The 21773-nt window shown below is 40.5% G+C and overlaps 2 protein-coding genes across 3 annotated transcripts in view; both read left to right on the top strand.

Annotated features, from left to right (window-relative positions):
• Window positions 1–771: 771 nt before the first annotated feature.
• Window positions 772–5198, top strand: rsph3 (radial spoke head 3). The gene is made up of 8 exons (XM_069657565.1): window positions 772–881; window positions 1689–1770; window positions 1873–2014; window positions 2108–2253; window positions 2558–2761; window positions 4176–4338; window positions 4532–4618; window positions 5025–5198. The coding sequence occupies exons 1-8, from the start codon at window positions 772–774 to the stop codon at window positions 5102–5104; spliced, it is 1014 nt and encodes a 337-aa protein (XP_069513666.1). The 3' UTR covers window positions 5105–5198.
• A 2964-nt stretch (window positions 5199–8162) lies between these two features.
• ezrb (ezrin b) overlaps window positions 8163–21773 on the top strand; it is a 35536-nt gene continuing 21925 nt past the window's right edge. Inside the window, exons 1-3 of one of the 2 annotated variants that reach the window (XM_069687311.1) lie at window positions 8163–8244; window positions 10199–10322; window positions 16986–17069. In XM_069687311.1, coding sequence (XP_069543412.1) covers window positions 10311–10322; window positions 16986–17069 — 96 coding nt within the window. In that variant the 5' untranslated portion in view covers window positions 8163–8244; window positions 10199–10310. Of the gene's footprint in view, window positions 8257–10198; window positions 10323–16985; window positions 17070–21773 lie in introns of both variants that reach the window. The other variant, XM_069687312.1, reaches the window with a different exon arrangement.

Raw genomic sequence — 21773 nt, 5'->3', positions numbered from 1 at the left:
GCCTATATTATAGCTACAGTTTAAAAATGTTTTATACTATATTTATCTTTTCCTTTTGCAGATTGACAGGGCATTCTTGACCTTTGTACCCATGGCCCACACCAACCTCACTACAATTAGCTTTTTTATTGTACAAAGACTTCTATGTCCAAATTATTTTGCAGTGATATTCAGCATTATATGAGAAAGAAAAATGGGAAATAAATTCAGGATTAAGACATGATTATGTTCTTAAGGTAATTAAAAGGACTATATTTTTTGATGCTTACAGTGAATTTTATCATTTGGAGAATTATTCATTCACAAGACAAGATGGATGGCACATTTTAAAATCTATACTTCTATACAAGTCCTTAAGAATGAGAAGGGTATTTAACACATTTTGTGTATGATAGCCTACATTTCTTATGACCGACTGATGCAATTTGTGAAAATGAAATACTTTTTATTCTTCCTTATTTTTTGTATGCCCCTATGTACCCTTGTCATGGACAACTTTGTATGTACACATTGTTAACGTGTATATGTTCTATAAAAAGAAACATATATCTATAACTATAAACATATAAAAATACAAAATATCTCTAAACATAAAAACAAAAAAGTTAAGCCTAGTTAAAGGAAGTGACATAACGGCCTTTATATCACATTTCCTGGAGACGGTTGCTACAACAGCTCGTTGCCACCTTTCTTCTTGGTTGAATTCTCGCTACCAAAACATTGACGTTTTAGTATCATAACTGCGTTACGACGTCTGATTGTTTCTGAAAAATGGCGTTTGTTTCACACAGCCAGAGAGATACAAACGGAAGTTACACCTTCTCAAGTCGCCCCAGACCCGTTGAGAACCGCTCCAAATACAGAGAGCCTCCGTCTGAACAGTACGTGCGTTGCTAATGTTTTTGCTAAGTTAGCTGCTTCTAAATGAGTTCATGAAGGAAGATAGACCTAGCTAACATAGCTACTTCACAATGTTAACTCTTATATAACCCATATGAACTAAGTACACTTAATTAGATATTGTATTTTGAGGTACTTTAACATTAATGTATTCTGTATATGCTGCTATATGCACAGTTTAGAGGCAGATATTAAACCGTTTACTCTACTGACAGCTAAATTACTTTCTTACTGAAAGATTGTACTTGAAAGCATATAATCAGTTAAGAGAACATGATTTGTAGATGAGACTACCCAGCTGAAAAAGCTAAATCAGTTAAAATGGTCTTGACCTCAACCAGTTACATTTAAATGCTACTTGCATGTTTTCATGAATTGTTAATAAAAGTCCCATTTTATGGTGTATATAATAATCTGATACACTGAAAAAAAAAATCTGTACAGAAGTTCTTTTGATATTTTAAAACATTTTTTAAAAAACATCAACACTTTCACTTAATTTATTTACACTTTGAGTGCATGACTTTTACTTTGAATTAGTTTTTTTTTTGTTTGTTTTTTACTGGTGTCACTTCCTTAACCCAAATAAATATTGGCAGTTCCTTCTCTATCACTGTGTTGCAAAACAGAAAGAAAATGTCTTTGAAAAGATATTATTAATGTCACTTTATTTTCATGTCAAAGAGCACAACATGGATCAACATATTACAAACAAGGCCGCAAGTGTCAAGGTCAGTTACTAATGCGCTGCCTGCGTAACTGCACTGTGTTCTTCTTTGACAATGCAGGACGCAGATTAGTTATGGGAACATTATGTATGACCGCCGTGTCGTCAGAGGAAACACTTACGCCCAACACATCATACCAACTGTAAGTATGAAACAACCATATTTCCAGCTTGATCCTATGAAAGTTAGCCTTTCTTTCGGACACGTTATATAAAACATTTGTATTATTAATCATCTTTGACAGACGGCTCAACCAGACCTCGCTGAAGTACAAAGGCAGCAGGAGATCAGGAGCAGAGCTATTGCTCGGAAACGAGCCCGGGAGCAGTTCAGAAATGGGACTCCTGAGGCCCTGCAGGGCAGAAAACACATTGATGTACAAACAGGTAAGGCATTTCACCAGACAACTTCAGAACCTTTACCTTTATTGCTGTTAGAAAACATAGCTACTTTTCAATACTCTGACCTTTTTTTTTTAGAACTTTATCTGGAAGAATTGAGCGATGTAACAGTGGCTGCGGATATTGAGTGCCAGACCGATGATTTCCTGGACAGACCAGCTACCCCACTCTTCATACCTGCAAAATCTGGCAAAGATGTTGAAACACAGATAGAGGAGGGAGATGTAAGTATTCCAAATGGGGCCATAAAATTCTACACTTAATAACCTTAACATAGTCCTAACAAAAATTATTATACCTGTTTAAGACTTTATTTAAAGGTGAAACTACACCTATCACAGTTGTAAAGGCTGGTTTATAGCTGTATAATGTCAATAGAAGTTATTGATTTAGAGAAATCCTGTGTTACAAACTTTGTTTTGAAATTTTAAAAGACATGGGACATTACCAGGAAGTGAGACTCTAAAGAAGATGGCATTGGTTGCATCATGGGAAATAATTTCACTTTCCTACTGTTATCCTGTGCAGCTGTTCGACTTTGACAGGGAGGTGCAGCCGCTGTTGGAGGTCCTGGTTGGAAAGACAATCGAGCAGTCCCTGGAGGAGGTGATGGAGGAGGAGGAGCTAGCCTGTCTGAGGGCTCAGCAGAGGGCCTTCCAGGAGCTGAGGAATAACGAGCTGGTGGAGGTGCAGCGGCTGCAGGAGCAGGAGAGACGCCGCAGTGTGGAGAAGGTATGATAGTTTAAACACCTCAACCCCATGATGACTCGTGACCTATGGTACCATGGTTATAGTCAGGATAATGTATGGAATGTGAAAGTGGCCCCAGGACATGCAGCTGAGACTAGACTACATCCAACCTTCACGTCTTGAACACCTCGCCTCATATCATTATTAATTGTATTTGAATCATGAAAATAATCTCACCTAATATGACCTTACATGACCGCACTGTGGTAATGACAGTGTTGGACATCTCTTTATTAATGTGTTTTAGTTTCACTGGCGTGTGGCTATGCAGGAAAAAGATCATCTCACATATACCACAAAGAATGTAATCCTCATCAGAATCCAACTGCAGTTGATTGGATGTTTGCTTATAATGCCAGGGAGACACCCTTGCCAACCAATAATGATCAAACCAGAACCTCACAGGCCTGATGAAGCTCTGTTCTTCAGCATTAAACCTTATTAATTTAATAGATTTCTTCTTTTTTGAGTCACAAATATCTTATGTAACATAGAGTACTTTATTTGAAACCAATTTTTTAGGTGCTTTAAAGGGAAATTACAGTATTTTTAAACCTGAGGTGGTAAAGTTACTGTATTTGTCAGTGGATTGTGGTCTGTAATGTTTCCAGATACTTAGAATAACAATCTTAGCAATCCGCCAGTGGCAAAAACATGCACTTTTAAAGGATGTGCTTTGATTGGCGCGTTTCATCACAAGGATTAAGTTGCAGTCAGTACAATCTGTGTCAAGGCTGCAAGGCCTTGCACATACACATAATTGAGACAAAATATATAGGCCCAGGTTAAAAAATACCGGAATTTTTACTCTACTAGGTACAATAGATTTTGCCTTGTCAGGAACAATATGTTAAAGGAGAAGTTCAGTATTTTTAAACCTCGGCCCTATTTTTTACAAATTTGTGTGTCAAGATGACTCATAGTAACAAAAACTTTTGGAATCGGTCCAGTAGACGGCCTCCGCCGTAGCCGTGATACAGCCACAATGGCTGCAAAGTAATCCCCTGGGGCAATTGCACCCTATCAAAGTACGTCCACTAAAAGTGCTTGTTTTTGCCGCTGACAGGCTCAGATTGTTACTCCAGGTGTCCGACAGCGAGAGAAAGATCCTTTCTGTGTAACCAGAAACAGAAGTCTCGCTCAAGGAGAAGTCTCACTCTGAAATCTTGCGGGTGGTGAGACTTTTACTGTTCAGAAATGGATAACTGGCCGGACTAACCACTCTCCTCCTCTTCTCATCATTTCGAGAAGCTGTGCGGTTATTACAGTCCTAAAAGAACATCTGGTGCTGTGTGCCTGAGTATTTTTTTTCATCTGTGAATCACTTTTATAACAGCTCAGCTGACTAGGAACAAGAGTTTGTGTTTGTTTGAAGAAAAGTTTCCTCTGACCCCAGGGGCGCAGGATCGCCCAGCAGAAGGAGGCACTGAAGAAAGAAAGAGAGACTGCAGAGAAGATTGCTGCCCGCGGGTACACCCAGCAGTACTTAGCAGACCTCTTTCCAGCTGTTTTTACCTCCCTGAGAAGCAACGGATACTTTTATGACCCCGTGGAGAAAGGTCAGCCTTCCTTGCAGAACTTATACTCTTCTTTCTCCTTTTCTAACACAAGAGGGCGACACCACACTCCCTTCAGATTACATAACATCTGTAATAAGGATCTGTGACCAGTCACAGATGAGCTCTTTTACACTCTGTGCGTGAGGATTTTGATCCAAGTGTTTAATCTGTAATTTGTGTGTCTGATTTGCAGATATTGAGACTAATTTCTTCCCGTGGCTGATGGCTGAGGTTAACAACAGATTGGACGAGAGATACACGACCAGAGAGCTGCTGGACAGTAAGAGAAGACAGTACAGGAATGATCTGTCACAGAACAATGCTTACTTGGTTGAAAAGAACACACAAGATAAAAGCTCCTATCAAACTAAAACTTGGGTCAGCTCAATCCTCCTCATCGTACTCATTGGTTAAATATACTACTACCACTTATCTACTCCTACCTTACCTGCTGAATAACAAACATTACAGGTATAAAAATAACCTTCCTCTTAGTTGTATGAGAGAGCCAACATGTTCAAGACACTGATGTTGTTGCCCCTCATGGCTAGCAGGTATTTTACAAGCCCTCCTCCAGGGGTCATTGGGTCATAGACATTGTTAGGGCGCCATCTAGTGGTTCTTTCCAATCATTACAGAGGTCATTTTACACATATTGGTGACTAAACTGTCTCTCTCTCTTTCAGCTATCATCTATGAAGTTGTTCAGAAGAGGCTGGAGGCATTCAAAGATCAGGAGACAGAGCCACACAAATCAGACACCTAGAGGGATTTGGGTCAAAGTGGCCTGAATGTATTCTTAAAATAAAGCTTGTTTTTAATGCCTAAACTAGCACGAGTTGTCACCTTAGGTTTGTGACCTTTACAAACCGGTATAATGTATGTTTTCTTTCAGTTTTGTATCAGTCATCATTGCAATGATTAGTAGTTCTTTAGTGACATCACAGAAATGCAGTTTTGTATTGCTCTTTTGCACACTTTTGCACTTGTTCCTGTATATTAAACATCAAGTGTTTCTGTTGGGATGGTATGAAGGCGTTATGTAACTTTTCCATGAAAATTGAGCTCCAGCATTTGAAGCACTTCTGTTTTTTAAGGATATAACTTGGACAAAGTCAGTAAACCTACCATTTTATCATTGTGATTATTTGGTTTCCTACGGTTGTTGTTTGAGTTTTCCTGCAGTTATTGAATGCAGCATCATGGCATATTTCAGTGACAGTTCATTCTTGACCTGAGTCAAGAAAGCAGTTTGTCAAAAGAAATCAATTTTTCTGAAGCTTTTTGCCACATATTGTGTCCTTGATCAGCAGGTGGAGGTTTTTTCTTTTGGAGGTGGATATTTCTTTCAATCAAACGGAGAAATAAAAAAACACACAACAGTCCGGTTGCAGTAACAGATATAGCCTTTTTTGTGCCCTTCTCACAAAAAGAGAGCCACCTGTGTTGTCTTGTATTAAATACCTAGTTTAAGTGACAATTGAATCAATGCTAAACCAATAATACTGGTATGAAGAGACCTGATAAGCAGTGTATGCAGCAATTTGCTGTAGGTCTACAATATGGAAGACGTCTTCCAAATTTGTTTGGTGAGTCAAAGCAACCCTTTTCCGTCAGGCATGCTGTGTATTTTTCCATTTTATCACTTAACAAAGGAAGGTCCCTGCCTGTTACCAGGTTTTCAAAACATGACAGCAAATCAACCAAATGTATAAAACAGTTTTACCTTAAAAGAAATGAATAAAAGTATGAGATATTAGTTTAGAAGAAGATGAACAACATGTTTAAAGGAGCTCCAATTATTAAGAGGACCATTCAAAGTGACTTCCTGTGACTTTTATCTATTTGCATCAGACATCACTATTCAAACTGTTCATTCAGTTAGCTAACAAGCAAATTCAAATGTTTTGCATGACTTGGACTGACTCCCTGGTCTGCTAAATTTAGCTCACCACCTAAACAGAAACTTGGTGTTTGTTTGGTAATAACACCTGATGTATCGAAGACATTGTATTCCCAACTATAACACTTAGAGTTCATGACGATGATGCTAACAAAGGCCGTAATAATGAAGGACACAGAGAGTTTAATAGTACAAAGTGGTGGGCAGGTCTGTAACATCACTCTTAGGTTTCGTATAATGGTGAGAAGTAGGTCTAACCGCCGATATATACGGCTCTATTTTAATCCTGTCTTCTCATTGGTCGGCTCACCCTATGACGCCTCCTTCTCAACACACAGCGCTTCCGTGGTTCATGCAGGGCGGAGCACGCGCACTTCAACGCCGAACTACACTGTGACCCAAAAGTTTCCGCTGTGATACATCAGTACAGGTGACACATGAGTCTTAACTTAGCTGAGACATAACGTTTGGGTTTACTCATCCGGAGTCATTGAATGACTGCATTTCTGATTAGTGCAGTTATCTCAGCTCTTGATTTACCAAAATAAAAGCTGGGTTATATATATACGTATATATATGAACAAATTAATTTTAGTGGTTGGTAGCAGAAAATTGAGGGCAGAATCTGTCCATTTGGACAAAAGTGTATGGTTGGATTTGATTCAGAAGGATATGTAAATTGCAGTCCTACCATACTGTATTTGTGTAACTGTATATGTACTGTGTTTTTAAATGTTATTGTCTGTGGAACTAAGAAAATATATTTTAAAATGGTCAAATATTAAAAGCTCACAATACATAAATAATGCAATAGTCTAAAGTATGTTTTTTCCTTTATCATTTAAATAAACTCATTTTCAAGCACATTTTTTATATAAATAAAAAAAAATACAAAAACAACAAAACAACACTTATAGGCAAAATGTTTTTACGCTTGAGTAAATATTAGCCAAAAATGTGACTATCAACTGATAAAATTGTACTTAAAGCTCCTGTGAGGAACTTTCATTTTGTGTTGATTTTGGCGCCCCCTGTGGACAAAGCCGTACCTCTTTTCTTTTTGCTAATTTTGTCCTGTATGCTTAAGTGGTGGTTTTTAACAAAAGTCTCATTCTTCTTTAACAGTATCACTCACTTAAAGTTTAGCCCTGGGAAATGTAAACAAAGGCAGCGTGCAGTTAATCGCTTCGTCTGACACCTACCCCCCAGTTTCAGGCATTGAAAATATATACATAGAAATAATCAATCTTGTTGCTGATGGTCTGTTTCATAAACAGCGAAAAACTCCTTACAGGACCTTTAGGGTAACTTTTTAAAAAGAATTTTGGGGGGAAAATACAAAAACAAAAAACAACAGAAAAACAGTTATAAGCTAATTTTGGCTAATACTAAATGTTTTTGAGCTATAGTATTTTAGTTAAAAATCTCTGATCGTCATTTGATGAAATTAAACCACCATTCAAGACATCATAATTTGTATGAACAGGTGACAATCAAACCGTGTTCAAAAGTATTACATTAGCCATAGTTTTTGTTGACTTGTAGTAATAGCTATGTACATTACTTTTCTTAAGAAAAAACAAACATTTCTTTACATTTTATTACATCATTAAGTTTAGGTTTTATGGACCCTTCTAGACTTCTAGTTTTATAACGACCCCCAAACTTAACTTTATTACTATTGTGGTTAAATTTAAAACTTCCATACTGTGGGTGGGGAGACCACCTGCAAATAAAACTTCCCCTTTAACAAAAATGAAAATGTCTTTGTATGTTGGTTTTTTCCAGGGAAAGTCCCCCTAAAGGTCCCCAGACCCCGTGTTATTAACCTGTGCTCCTCCAGCCTACCGGTGACCGCAGGAACAGGCTCAGCCGGGCGGCGGCTCAGTCAGTGGGATGGATGAGCGCCATATTGCGCCTGGGTGAACAGAGGGAGGGGAAACCTGCGGCTGCGAGCTTTCGGACCGCCGAACAAATCACCACCTCAAACCTCACCCGCTCCGGTAAGACTTTTTGTAAGTGTAAGACCTGTCTGTTGTACTACCTGCAACCTGCAGTGCAACGAGCTCAACCCGGTTCAAAAAACACACTTTGTGCACTTTTTCTCGCACTTTCTGCTGCTCTGCACAAAGCAGCCAAATCTCTCAACAGGTGTCAGTGGGATTACAGTGAGGATGTGGCTGCAGCTCAGAGGCGCTCGTGCACAAAGAAAAACTGCATAGCAGCCCGAGTTTAAAGACTCAGTGGTTAAATCTTTTAACAGTTTAACGATTTGTTTTAATTTAAATATACATGTCCTCTGTAAGTGTGGATCAAAGAGGTGGAATTTCTCGTTTGCTGGCCTTGAATCTCGTTTCCCGTGTCGCTGTGGGTGTGTACCCATTTCACTCATTACATACACGTAACCCTGTCGTGGAAATAAACCCAGAAAATTATCACTTTGTCAAATTCTCTTAAATCTGCTTCAAATGGTTTTATGCGACAAGGGCAGTGACCCTGGACATTACTGGTTTTCTGTAATGAAGTGCGACGCTGTCTTTGCCTCTAAAAGCGACTTTATGAAGCGACACAGACCAGCACTGCTGTAAATGGCTCACATTAATCTCAATTGTTCTGTGGGTTTGTTAGCAAATGATGGCGTCAAAATAAAAGTCAAAAACAGAGCAGGGTGGGGAAGGTAACTTTACCATAGCTGGTGGGTGAGGCACATTGAGTACCATATTTAACCTGTCTTGTGCCTGGATGATTCAACAGTGTCAAGGTAGAATACAATTACAGGACTTCCGGTGTTAAATTTCATAATAAATTACACTTAGTGAGAAAAACTAAATATGGGTTGGGCTCAGTATACACTAAAAAGGAATAAGTTAAACATAGTTCATTTATAGAGTATAAAGAGTGATACTGGTACATGGTTGTTTGTTTTTAATTACTTAATATTGAACTGTCAAGAGTTTAATTAGTATTATACTCAAGTATTTTGAGCTTAACTTAGAGATAGGAATGATAGAATGTAACATCAAGAAAAATGTTACTTTTCTCTGTTCAACTGTTGTAAATTGAGTCTGTTTTGTTTTTGGACTGTTTTCTGGACAGAACATAATATTGATATTATTGGGGTGGCTGTGGTTCAGTGGCAGAGTCGGTTGTCTCTCAATCGGAAGGTTGGGGGTTCGATCCCTAACTGCTACAGTCATATGTCGAAGTGTCCTTGGGCAAGACACTGCTCCCGGTGGCCTAGCCATCGGGTACGAATGCATAGATCCTGATTGGAAATTGGCACTTATTAAGTCATTGCCATCAGTGTGTGAATGAGTGTGTGAATGGGTGAATGTGACATGTAGTGTAAAAGCACTTTGAGTAGTCAGAAGACTAGAAAAGCTCTATGTAAGTAGTGTCCATTAAAGATGCCATTACAAACTTACATTTTTATTCAGGATATTTAACAATGTAATTATGATTCAATATATGTATCTGACTGAGAAAAAAACTATGGGAATTTAGGAAGGACATTTTTAACGATTGTGGGATGGTTTATAGTCAAAACAGTTTGGTAAAAAAGTTAATTGAGAGACCATTAAGTACTTAAAATTCAGTTTATATAGGTTTCAGCCCCACAGTTGGTTGGTTTGGGGTATAGGACAGAAATGTATAACAATGTTTATATATTTATTTTCACATATTAATTAAGTATCGTTGGTTAAAGGTTTACTGTGGTCAAGGTTTTAAGCAGTAAGAGATAGTGGTGATCAGAAGTAACCAACCCCGTGCTCTTATTATGACGTTCAGACCGCGTAACTTCCTCTCTGGTGCTCGCTCGCTGCTGTTAGCTTGCAGCATCTGGTGGTGATTCATCCTGATGACTGTCGCCCGCAGGAGTGCCGAGCTGCTCTCTCACCCGGGTTTAAGTAACGCCGAAGTGGCTGAAACTCGTTTCTCTTCTTTCTCTCTTTTCAGGAAGGCACAGTGAGAACTACAGACACACGGAGCGCAGGTCTGTCCTTTGGAAACACCTTTTTTATCTTTAATTTAACGGCTCCTCGCGCAGAGCAGGGAAAAGGACAGAAACATGCCCAAAGCGGTGAGTATGTTTGATTTATTGGTGTTTTCACTCACTGCTGGCTGTATCACCGCTTTATATGTCGTAAGGTTAACTCAAACACAACAGGTGAAACAGGATAAATGCAATATATTTCGTCACAACAATTAAACTAATTTACATTAAATGAAGAGTAATTAGGTTTTAGTTGCTACCTGTCCTGTTAAATAGGACAGTGAATGCACCATGCTGACACTAATGCCATTCATAAGGCTATCACACTTGCCTTACTGAGTGATATCTTTGACAGTCTTTAATTCAACATTGACTTGTTGAGTCTGAGAGGTGATAATTTATGTTTGGCTGTAAATGGTGTGATTTTGTTGCTTGTTTGGATGCTTAGAGAATCAGATAATGGGAGAGGCAGATTGTAAGTGGTGCTATCAGAGTAGTTTCCTCATCCTCCAATCTGACACATCTCTGTGACACATTTGACATTTCCATTTAATTACATCTATTCACCATGCCCTTTATTTCAATCTATCAGCAACTAAAACAAAACATGGGATTTGAATACATTTATAGACTGAATCACAAGCTGGAAAATACTGAAGGGCATATGTCAGAGAAACTCACAGTATAAGCAGGGTCTGTGTTAAAGGGGAATGCCACTCAAATCACATGCTCTTCTCATTTCCTGGGGGCGCCATATGTTTCAGTGAACATCATTTTTAATGTGCTGACAGCAAGGGTGGACATAGTCACAGGATCTGCATCTCTGAATTCAGTCTCTGTAATTTTGTACGTCAGGAACATTAGAGGGTGGGAAAATGTCTTGTTTAGGAGTTTCAGATGAATACAGGCTTCTCTATGGGTCTTTTATAACATATTGCTTCCCACTTAATGTTGGGTTCCTGTAGCCACCTTGGAGTAAAATAGCATAAACAGTAAAGTAGACGACTTCAATGACTTTTAATTATAGGTAACAGAAAACAAAAGGCAGAGATCCCGACATAATCTGACGAGACTGTCCTATATATTTGAACAGGTTTTGCCCTCATTTATTCTGGCCCTGCTTTGCCACACCCCAGCTATTACATATTGTACATTCGCACATGGCACATGCCCCTCCTTTTCCTCCCTGTTTGGAAATTTCTGGCATTACAATCTATTTATGTGTCACACTACTAAATAAAGAATATAAATAGGAAAATATGATGTAAATGTGTTAGTCAGGGTTAAGAATAAAACAGAAATCCTTTTTTTTTTTTTTTAATGAAACTCTCTGCTCTTTATTTAAATAGGCTGAAAGGGAGTCCAGAGATGCTTAAAACATACAGTTTATGAGGTTTCAGAAATAAAATATGTTAGATTTTGGTGAAAAATGACAAAAATAGAAAGACAAAGTTGCTACTTTAATTCTGCTCTGATCCTGACTGACAGGTTGCGGGTGAACACAGCATTGTGTTGTGATGACGGTGACTAAAGCCCCGGTCAGTGTCATAAAATGTGTTGGTGGTTTGTTTAGAGTGGCCTTGTGGTTGTCATGAGCGTCGCTGTGGAAGTGACATCATCACAGCCTGATAGCAGCAGCGCACAGGGTCCGGCCAGACGACAGTCCAGTTGCCACAAAACAGGTCGCTTTGGAGGATAATGTCAGAGTGCTCCATGATATCAAGCCATGACGTTAATTTCATCCTCTGGTTTGCCGACTGTTGCTCGCTGCTTCACAACTGACCCTGACGACTTTGAGTCAATTGGACACTAAGTCTGTTTTAATGAAGTTTTTTCCTTTCATGCCGTCTCCACCAGAAAGCTTCACACCCTCAAATTAATCCTTCAAATGCTGAGTCTCACTTTCAGCTTTGGTCGGTTATGCAAATAAGGGTTTCTGTATTGAGTTCTGTGAAAAGTGTGTAATTGGATTACAGTTTGAAGAGTGTAAGTGGCCAAAGTGTGAGGGAGGCAGGGGATGCTGGGATGACAGGAAACGGCTACCAAAGCTACAGTCAGATGAGCCGTACAAAAAAAACACTTTAATTCAGGGACATTATTGATTATTCTCCTGATTATTTCCTCAAATAATTGATAATTGGTTTAGTTTATACGGTCTTAGAAAATAGTGGGAAAAATGCTTTATAACAGTTTATCAAGCCCACTCCGCTGCCTTAAATCTTCTTGTTTTCTTCAAGCAACCAACCCGAACCAAAAGATATTAAATTTACCGCATATTTGACAAAGAAATAATTTTCTGTAGATCAACTTATTTGCGTGACCGATACCAGTGTCGATATCAGCCTCCAATGCTGCCTAAAAATTGGGTATTGGGTAATCTCGAGTATGGCAGTCAATGCACTCCATGCACATCCAACATCATTTCTCCATCCAATATCACCCCCAAACAAAATAAAAACATAAGGTCTCATGTAAATGATCATGTGATGTAAACAAAGCTAGCGACGGGTTTAATGTTTGTCAAAGCTAGCAAGACGTCAGCAATATCGCAGTATCGGCAAAGAAAATGAGCAAGTGATATGAGTCAAACATTCTTGCGTGTGAGAGTCCTGTAATAAATTATGAGTATGTAAATTATGTATGTATTGCATTTAATCCAGCATCATCAGCATATGTTTGACCTGGTTTACCTTTACTAAGCAAAAATAGCCTCACTGCTAATTGTAACCAACAGGAAGTCTGAATTATCTGAGCTCAGGTGCTGGCGGTGATATCAGACATTCCAACAGTGTGTGTTTGGAAAAGACTTTTTATTACCCAAGATTAAAACACTCAGCGGCATAACGTTAGGCCAGATTTTATGAGCAGTGAACGCTCCAGTATCGGCACCTCTGTGACTTATGTTTCACTTATCTGAATGACACATTGTCAGAAGTAAACGATAGTCCTCCTCGGCTCTCCCAGAATCCTGTTCCCTCGCAGTCACAGCCCAGCCACACAAACCATACAAGGCGTGGCCACGATCAACATGGATGGGTGTTTCCTTTTCATGTCCAGTCCTATTGTTGGTGTTTGTTCCTTTTAAATAAGTGATTACTCAATCATGGAACGCCCTCGAGGACTGATTCACAAATCCAAAAATGGTTGTTTCCCTCATTCTTTAATTAATTGTCTGTAATATGGACAACGACGCCTACAAGATATGTCAGCTACAAGACAGTCGCAGTCGTTAATTTTACTCTCAGTCTATTTCACTGGAATCCCCATGGTGACTCCCATTGTAAGACTCTTGTAAAGCGCTGTGCACTATGTCGGGGTTAAATATTGAATGGTCCCAGCTGAAGAATGCAGAGTTACCTATTCACAGTTTAACAACTGAGGTGATGACCACCTCGCTTCTTTAACTTGACCCAGAGCGGCTCCTTAACCTCTCCATTGAAACGTCTGAAGGAGGGGCATCCAGTTTATGACTATGGGACAGGGACGGGCCGTGTGTCTTCACACTTTAGTGGTTGGAAATATTTGGCATTCTTGAGGAATGGCTTGATTGATTCATTAACATGATAGTAAGCCTCCACTTGTAAGTGTAACCTCCATAGTTGTTATGCGGATAATGCCAGGGCGGTAGATCTGAGATATTATGTTGTCACAAATATTTTCTTTAGATGTTTTTTGTTAGCCTTTTTTCTTGTTACCTCTCTAACATCTGTACCATAATGTAGCTAGAACCATCACATTGTTAGTTTAGCTTTAACATAAACACTTGAAACAGACTAGCTCTGTCCAAAGGTAACAAGTTCCTCTAAAACTTGATAATTAACACTTTCAATATCAGAGCTTGACTGATACCGGTCAGCCGATATAATCGTGTCGATATTGGCCTATCACAGAAGTATCTATAGTGGTGTATGTTTTCCAATAAGATTTGTGTATGTGCCAATATGACGTTCTTTTTACAGAGCATAATACAGAAAACAATGCTTGGGCTGATATAGAAATAGTTTTATTACAGTCTGTCCAGCAGAGCCCACTCCAATAGTTCACGATACCTTCAGCCCTGCATGCAGCATGTAGACCAGAGAATCACAGCTAAGCAGATGCACGAGAAGTTTATCATATTTTTCTCATAGTTATACATTTTTCATAACATCTTCTAATTGTTGTACAATCCTAAAGCAGAAGGTGTATCTTCACTTCAGCTCAAAAATGCACTATATCGGTGGTCATATCTGTATATGGGTTAATTTACCTCCTTAAAAATTGGTAAAATATCGGCCTCAAAAATCCCATATCGGTCTGCAAATTGTCATATTAACACTGTTGTGTATATACAAATTAAACAAATGATATGCAACATGTCAACCACCAGGCTTTAAAGGTATGGTGGACTTTTGTTACCTTTTGACAGCCATGCTAGCTTTTTCCAACCTGTTTGCTTAGCTGTGCTAATGGGTTGCTGGGTGCTACATACAGTATATATATGTGAGCGTGATATCAATCTATTTATCTAGTTCTTATACAAATAAGTAAGCCTAAAAAATGTCACTATTCCTTTAAATGGTTTTGTGACGAAGAAAGTGAGTAATTAGGAAGTCTTGCAACTGTTGATCAAGTGTTTATGAGCCAGTTTTTGTTACCATAGCGATGGGTTATTTTGTTTGTGGTTACCATAACGCTGTACCTTTCATTACGAGTGTAAAATGTGCAGAGTATTCTGTGTGTCAGTAAAGGAGGTTTGAATTTGGATCGCTGCTCCTGTAGCCAACATGATTGAGTCAGTTATATCTGTAATGACTTGTCAGGCAGGAGTTTACACGGTTAACATGAGCGCCTGTACTTTCCTCTGACTAAAGTTGCTCATTGTGGAACTCTGGGTCCTTGCCCGGTATATTTTTAGCATATGTGTCATGTTTTCTTTACCGCTTTGAATGGCCTCAGTTTATTGTGAGTTACCGTTGGAGGACCCGCTTTGAGATCAGATATCACTCACTCAGTGGTTTCTGTCTGCTTGTCTGCTCCGTACATTCACATATTCCATTCACTGCTGGTTAGGGTGGATTTTTCATCTCGGTGTTTCAACTGTAAATGCTCTAAATATAGAGCCTAATGTTGAGTGAAGCATCTGGGATCACTTCTTAAAAAGAGATCACTTTTTTTAGAGCAGTTTCTGATCACTTTCACTGCATTTTTTTGTGGTGCTTTCTGGTAATCTGGCTCCAGTAGAATGTAGACGATGATAGCGAGGGGCTGCTGGGGCTCTGCAGCTGAAAGGGGAGCTTTGTTTTGCTGTGTAAAGTAAATGCAGTGCTCCCCCTCCTCCTTCCTTTGCTTTTTAGCTCTGACTTGAAGCAGTTATAAGTCGCCCTGTTTGCCTACGAAAGTTTCAAATTGTATGCACATGTGGCATTGTGGGAAAGAGCTAAACATTCGGAGTGCTCCCGGGCTTTGAAGTTGTTGGTAAAGGAGAGTTTGCCTCGCCACAGATTATGCGTTTTAATCCCACGTGAGTCAAACTCCAGCAGGCACACGTAGGAAAGCAAAACGGGTCATCCTTGAATATCCACTGTCTAGACTGGTGGGTTCTTACAATATCCTGGACGGCGCAGCGGTGAGGCGCTTTCTGTCCGACGCTGTGATTGGATTTGTCGTCTCTGGGATTTAAGCCTGTCCGTCAGTTTGTTAGTGGCTCAGCCTGTGGAGCTTCAGAGGCATCAGTGGATCTCTGAGTCACCAGATAGTCACTGCTGCATCCCAGACTTCCCTTTTCCAGTGGGCGTCATTGAGTTTGTTCACCGCTGAGCCTCTCAGCAGTTCTCACAATGGGCTGGAGATGAAAGATGTCACAGGAGGGCTCTGTCAGCGGGCTCTTCATTCTGTGTCCGCTCACCTCATTGTATCGTTTTCACTGAGCGTTAATAAGTTCGGTCAATACTTTGAGCCTCTTTTCATAACCCCCGCGAATACCAGAGACAGTTGACATCATACCCAAAGAAAGGCGAGTCAGTTATGTGCGTTACCTCAAAGAAGCTATTGTAAATATTTGCGCATTGTTGCGTGGCCTTTATGTGAAATTCAGATGCCATTTGCTTATTATTACAATGCAGAATATTGTTTCTCTCCCTGATGGGACACGGTTGACGTCAGCGCTCATTATTCTGCTCAGCTCCTCAGTCATGCTATTCGTAATGGTTTTGAAATCAGGCATTAATCACTGGGGTGGATCCCTGTAAGTGGACATTCAATTCTCTGCTCATGAAGCAGGTTTAGCTCAGATGGACAACCTCTTTTTGTAAACACAGGCAGGTCCGATCAATCATTAACCGTGGAACTGAAAGACATGCCTTTTTTCCTGTGAAAGCTGCCATATTTTAGCCCTCCTCGCGTCAATCTGTGCTCCCAGAATAACAAACACTGCGCCCTCTTTAAAGCCTGGTGGATTAAAGGTGGACTAAGCGTTGGATATTCCACTTTTTAACACTCCTGTGTTCCTTCAAAATCAAAAGCTGAATCTGAATAATCGTACCAAAAACACCTCAAATTTGACATCAGAATTTGCTTCAATCAGCACCACTAGCTCAGAGAAGCAGAGATAAACACATAGCCCTGTGTGTTTACTCTGCAAATACACCCCCTTACCAAACACGCACACACCAAAGCAGTGCTCTGCAGTCTGGCCTTACCTATGAGAAACCTCTCTGTTTTACTGGGTCAGCTTTTGACCTCCTGTGTTTTTTTCATGTTTTTCTGCAGGTCAATGTTCGCGTCACCACCATGGACGCTGAGCTGGAGTTTGCCATCCAGCCCAGCACCACCGGCAAGCAGCTGTTTGACCAGGTACAGTGCATCAGTTCTGTATTGACCTCTAGCATCACTGTTGTCATCAACAACATGACTCATTTTTAAGGTTATTGATACTAAAAGGTGTGGACATAATTAACAATTTGGAACCTGGTTTTTGACTGAATTACATTCTAATAAAAAAAATGAGCCAATCACAGTTTAGAGGTTTAGAGGTATCAATAAGAGCAGTTATAAATATACAATAGATACTTGGAATATAAGTTGCACTGGAATATAAGACGCAGTCCATTTTTTGTAAGGTTTTTGTAATCAAAGTGTACAAGTTATGTCAAAACTTTTTCAATTTATTTTCATTTAAAACACATTCAAAACACACACAAGTTATTACAAGTCACAGCCTACCATCTGTTTTCATCATGTCGAGTTTGCGATCCTGCTAGCTACCGCTGCGGTAGTTGAGCTCAGCCTACAGTAACGTTGATTGTTGTGAGGGAGGCGGCTGCACTGGAGATCAAGACGGCACATGTCCATGACGAAGCTTTAGCTAGATTATAGCGCCATCGTCTGGGTAAAAAAACGTAACTGTCTGATACCACTTACTTTCACATCAGTATTTTTTCAATGAAGCCGGATCCAGAGGTTAGCTTAGCTAAGCTTAGTTAGTTTCTGTAATCTATACAAAAACATTGTTGTTTTGCAGGACTAATTCAGCTAGTCAAGCTAGCTGTTTCCTCTTGTTTACACTCTTTACGCTAAGCTAAGCTAAGCTAAGCTAAGCTAGGCTAGGTTAAGCAACTGCTTACGCTTGGTATCAATCTACTGATTCATCACTCGACAGGGAGGCAAACAAGTATCTTCCCCAAATTGTTGGACTATTCCTTTATGTCTTTGTTTTTCCATTGTTATGGAAGAAGTCATACATACTGTTGATCACGCACTGACTTAATTAACAACATTTAGATCCTCAGACCTTTATCTGCTATAATGGTATGTACACAAGCACAACTTGTTTTTAATTACACGTACCTGTCAGTAAGTCTCTCTGGCGTGGAGAGGTTTGAAGTTGTTTCTTAACCCTTCTTACAAACTGCTACAACCTTCGTCGTCGTCGTCGTAAGCTAACCGGATTGGCTTCAGTGAGAGAGATCTGTGTCAGGAGAAAGTGTCCATCCTTATTACCATCCCTCCAAAGCTCTTTCCATTCATTACAACCAGGTCTGAAAAGTTATCTCCCGCAGACGAGATTACAGGAGTCGGTGGCTTCAAGAGTCCTTATCAGGGCCCGTCTTCCCGGCGAGGTCCAGGCTGTAATATAAAGGGCTACTTCCTGTGATAAAAAACGGCAGCTAACCGGAAGTGTTGTTATGAATGATGATTTATGGCATTAATGATCTTGTTAGGAAGTTTCAGAGTAAAGTATATATTAGTTAAAGCAACACACCTGTCTTTCAAACACTGACGTCACTGTAACATGACCTAAATTAAATTCCTCTCAGCCCTTTCATCTATCGAACAGCTGATGTGGTTAGCAGTGTGATGTCATGAGCTAATCCTTTAAATTAGCACATTCGCTGTCGTTATTAAACACCATTTCGAGGCTCACTACCTCACCTCCAAATGCAGCTGACATGTCATTAGCTTGAGCTCCTCCGAGGCTGTGTGACAGCACCAGGGGGGAGGAAAGGCATTGTTTTAGCCACTTCCTGCATAACTCGTTTTTCAATGGCAAGTGTAGCCGCCTGTGTGTGCTGTGGGTGCACGTCAGGGGATTCTCCCTTCATGTCAGGGAACTACTTAGGCAGAAAAAGAACGTAATACATTTAAAATGGATAAACAGCAGGTGTGTCAGGTTGGTGTTGATGTCACTGCTTCTTCAGGGATGTTTTCAGAATAAAAGTTCTCATTGTGCGGTTATGTTAAAGGAAGTAATATCACAGCACCCAGATATTCCTCCCTATTTATAGGTGTTGGTGAATTCCCTCGCCTGCTTGTTAGAATGGCTCTCTGTTGGGTGTGTGCCACAGATGATCACTCACTCTTGCTGATAGTGTCAGAGATAGTTCAGTCAGTGCTTTATTTAAGGGAAAAGATACTAATTCAAGTCTGTGAAGCTTCACGCCTCGACTAAGCAGCTGCTCGCACAGCTCCAGTTACTCACCCTGAAGTCTGTCAGGAGCCTAAATTAGGTTTGAAACGTGCGCTTTGGCAGCTGTATAGACACGAGTACTCACACAGTGTTCAACAGGTTTTGTGGAAATGCTGACTAACAGACAGTGAGCTCATTTCCAAGGCGAGTGTGAGGGCATTGGTGTGTCCCGTGTGGTCAGCGCTGATCATAGCCTTTCACAGCCGTCACGCTGCTCTTAAAGAAAACTCCTGCCACTCCCCTACACACCCTCGCGCAGTTTCACTTCCACGTGACGGTGCACTGCTGCTCCTTTTCATTTTGCCTTGAGCCGCAGAGGGAGACGAATCACAGCAGCCGCGGCTCACACAAGATGTACCGGTTAGTTATGACCCAAAATCTCCAGAGGCTTCCTCCTGTTTTAATGTGGTCTTTCCGGCTGTCACTTTGAGCTTCAGCGCTTGAGAACTGGTTCAGATTAGTAAGAAACAGAAGGAGGATTGGTGTTAAACAGCTGACAAACATGGCAACATTTTTAACAGCTCAATAATGTCTTGAACTGAATCCAAGCCCGAATAATCCGGCTGACAGGTGTCAAAATATGAAACTAGTCCACTAACACACCCTCATGTCAACATTCAAGTTGCCTCCAAGCTGTTCCAAGTCGAGAGGTTTGTAACAGCATTGTAACACAACCATATTATTAAGCTCTAAAACACTGCTTATTGTGTGGTCTCACAGTAATAGACCCGTTTCCTGTGAGACTTTCCCCACTGCCCCCCTCACCACCACGAAACACCTTCATCTTTGTCCTGGTCCCTGCTTTGCGAGCCCCTCCCTTCCCCTCCTCCTCCTCCTCCTCCTCCTCCTCCGTCGCTGGAGGACTCCACGTTCTTCAGCTCAGAGGATGCAGTGCGTAATGCTGTTTCAGCCCAGTGGCATTCCTCTCTCTCACCACAGGGCCCGAGCTCCCATAAAGCAGGCACAGAAACTTTCGCTGTCTGTCAGGTCGCTGTAACACGAGGCCGCCTGCAGACTGAAGTCATGCACACTGTTCCTGTGTGGCACGTCAGTTTTTTCTGCTCCAACCTAAAACTAGTCTGATATCGGCGGTGACACTCCTTAAGAGTTTGACTTTAGCTAGAGCTTCTGCAACATGTCTGCACATTTTCACTGAGTTTACTGCTTTTTAATAATTGGCAGAATGAAGTAGACCTGTCTTCTGCTCATAACAGCTTGTAAAAGGAGTTTTGGCCCAAGATTTCACGCATATTTAAGGATATGTTTTTTTCTGCTCAGGTCTTGGATAGTCTTAGAAAGCATCGAATTCATAGTCCTCAAAATAAGACCTTAGAAGGTATTAAACAGTCGGAGTCTTCTGGCTTTAAAGTTATAATCTCGAAGCTCTCAATTTCGTTCTATTTGGCAGCACCTTTAGGCGATAAAAGGCAATTGTGGGGGAATACATCACAGATATCCAGACAGTGTTGCATGTGTGACGTCCACGGTTGGCTCCGGTTGTAACTCTTGATTTTCCTCGCTGACGGTCGCTTTCGTTTTTAGACTGTTTGCTTCATCTGAACGTCGAATTTGTTTCTTTTTCTTTGGATTTTCACTTATTGTTGAAGTTGTATCTGTAGTCATCCATCTGTTCTTTGTTTGTTCAGCCATAGTAGATTACTGTTTACTCACAACACTTGCAGAGACCGGAAAAGCAGCCGCTTAGCTCCGCCTACCCTCTCTGGCAGACCAACCACTGCTGGCTGATGGAAAACGCGTCACTAACTGGGCGCCGCTTGTGATTTTTTATGCAAAAGTCGCCACAGACACCCAGTCTGTAATACTGCGAATGCAAAGGCTTTCATCAGTGGGCCATCGGCTCAATCACCATTGTGTTACCTCATTCGGCGATAGATAGTGACTTAACAGACATTTATTTAACTGAAAATCTTCAACACGATCACTTTAAGGAGAAATGAATCACTTATAAACAGAAATGAGGATTGTCTGAATGCTGGTTTTGTACACGCAGGAGGCTCCTGTTTTTGGGGATGTAGCAAACAGTCTCTGCTGCTAGCTACAGTAGCTGGGGAGCTCACTGTTTTATAATAGTGCAAAATGATTGTACAACTTTCCAGTTGATCAATCCATTCATCCATTTACTGACGCTTGAGTTGATTCGTCACGAGGGGGGAAGGTATTTGGTGAACTGTTTTTGTTAGCTAAAGTAACTTGCAGCTCAATGCATTACCTCATCCATGAACTCATGGATAACAACTCCTATGATCCACAACCACCCGAAAATGTAATCAAGCTCTTACTTTTAAGTAAAGTCACTTAGAAAGAACATCTGCGTTGTTAGCAGCTCTTAAAGCGACCTAGATTAAACTGAGGGCAGCCCGCCAAACCAACCTGCTGCGATGCAAGTTTACTAAACCCGTGTCCCCAGATTCAGACTTAATCCTCCTTTAATGAAATGTTTTATTGTCAGCGTCCTGTGCCAGAAGATTTTAATAAGCACATTAGCAGAGCTAGTTTATCTATTCGTCAAGTAACTGTTACTGCTACTGCTGAAGGTTGACAGTGCCAGAAGCAGCCGAGTAGCTTCCCCC

This window comes from Semicossyphus pulcher, unplaced genomic scaffold (genome assembly GCF_022749685.1).
Source record: "Semicossyphus pulcher isolate SPU_LCO1_2020_fin unplaced genomic scaffold, fSemPul1.0.p SCAF_11, whole genome shotgun sequence".
Classification (NCBI taxonomy): Eukaryota; Metazoa; Chordata; class Actinopteri; order Labriformes; family Labridae; genus Semicossyphus; species Semicossyphus pulcher.
This window is presented reverse-complemented; position numbering and strand designations above follow the sequence as displayed.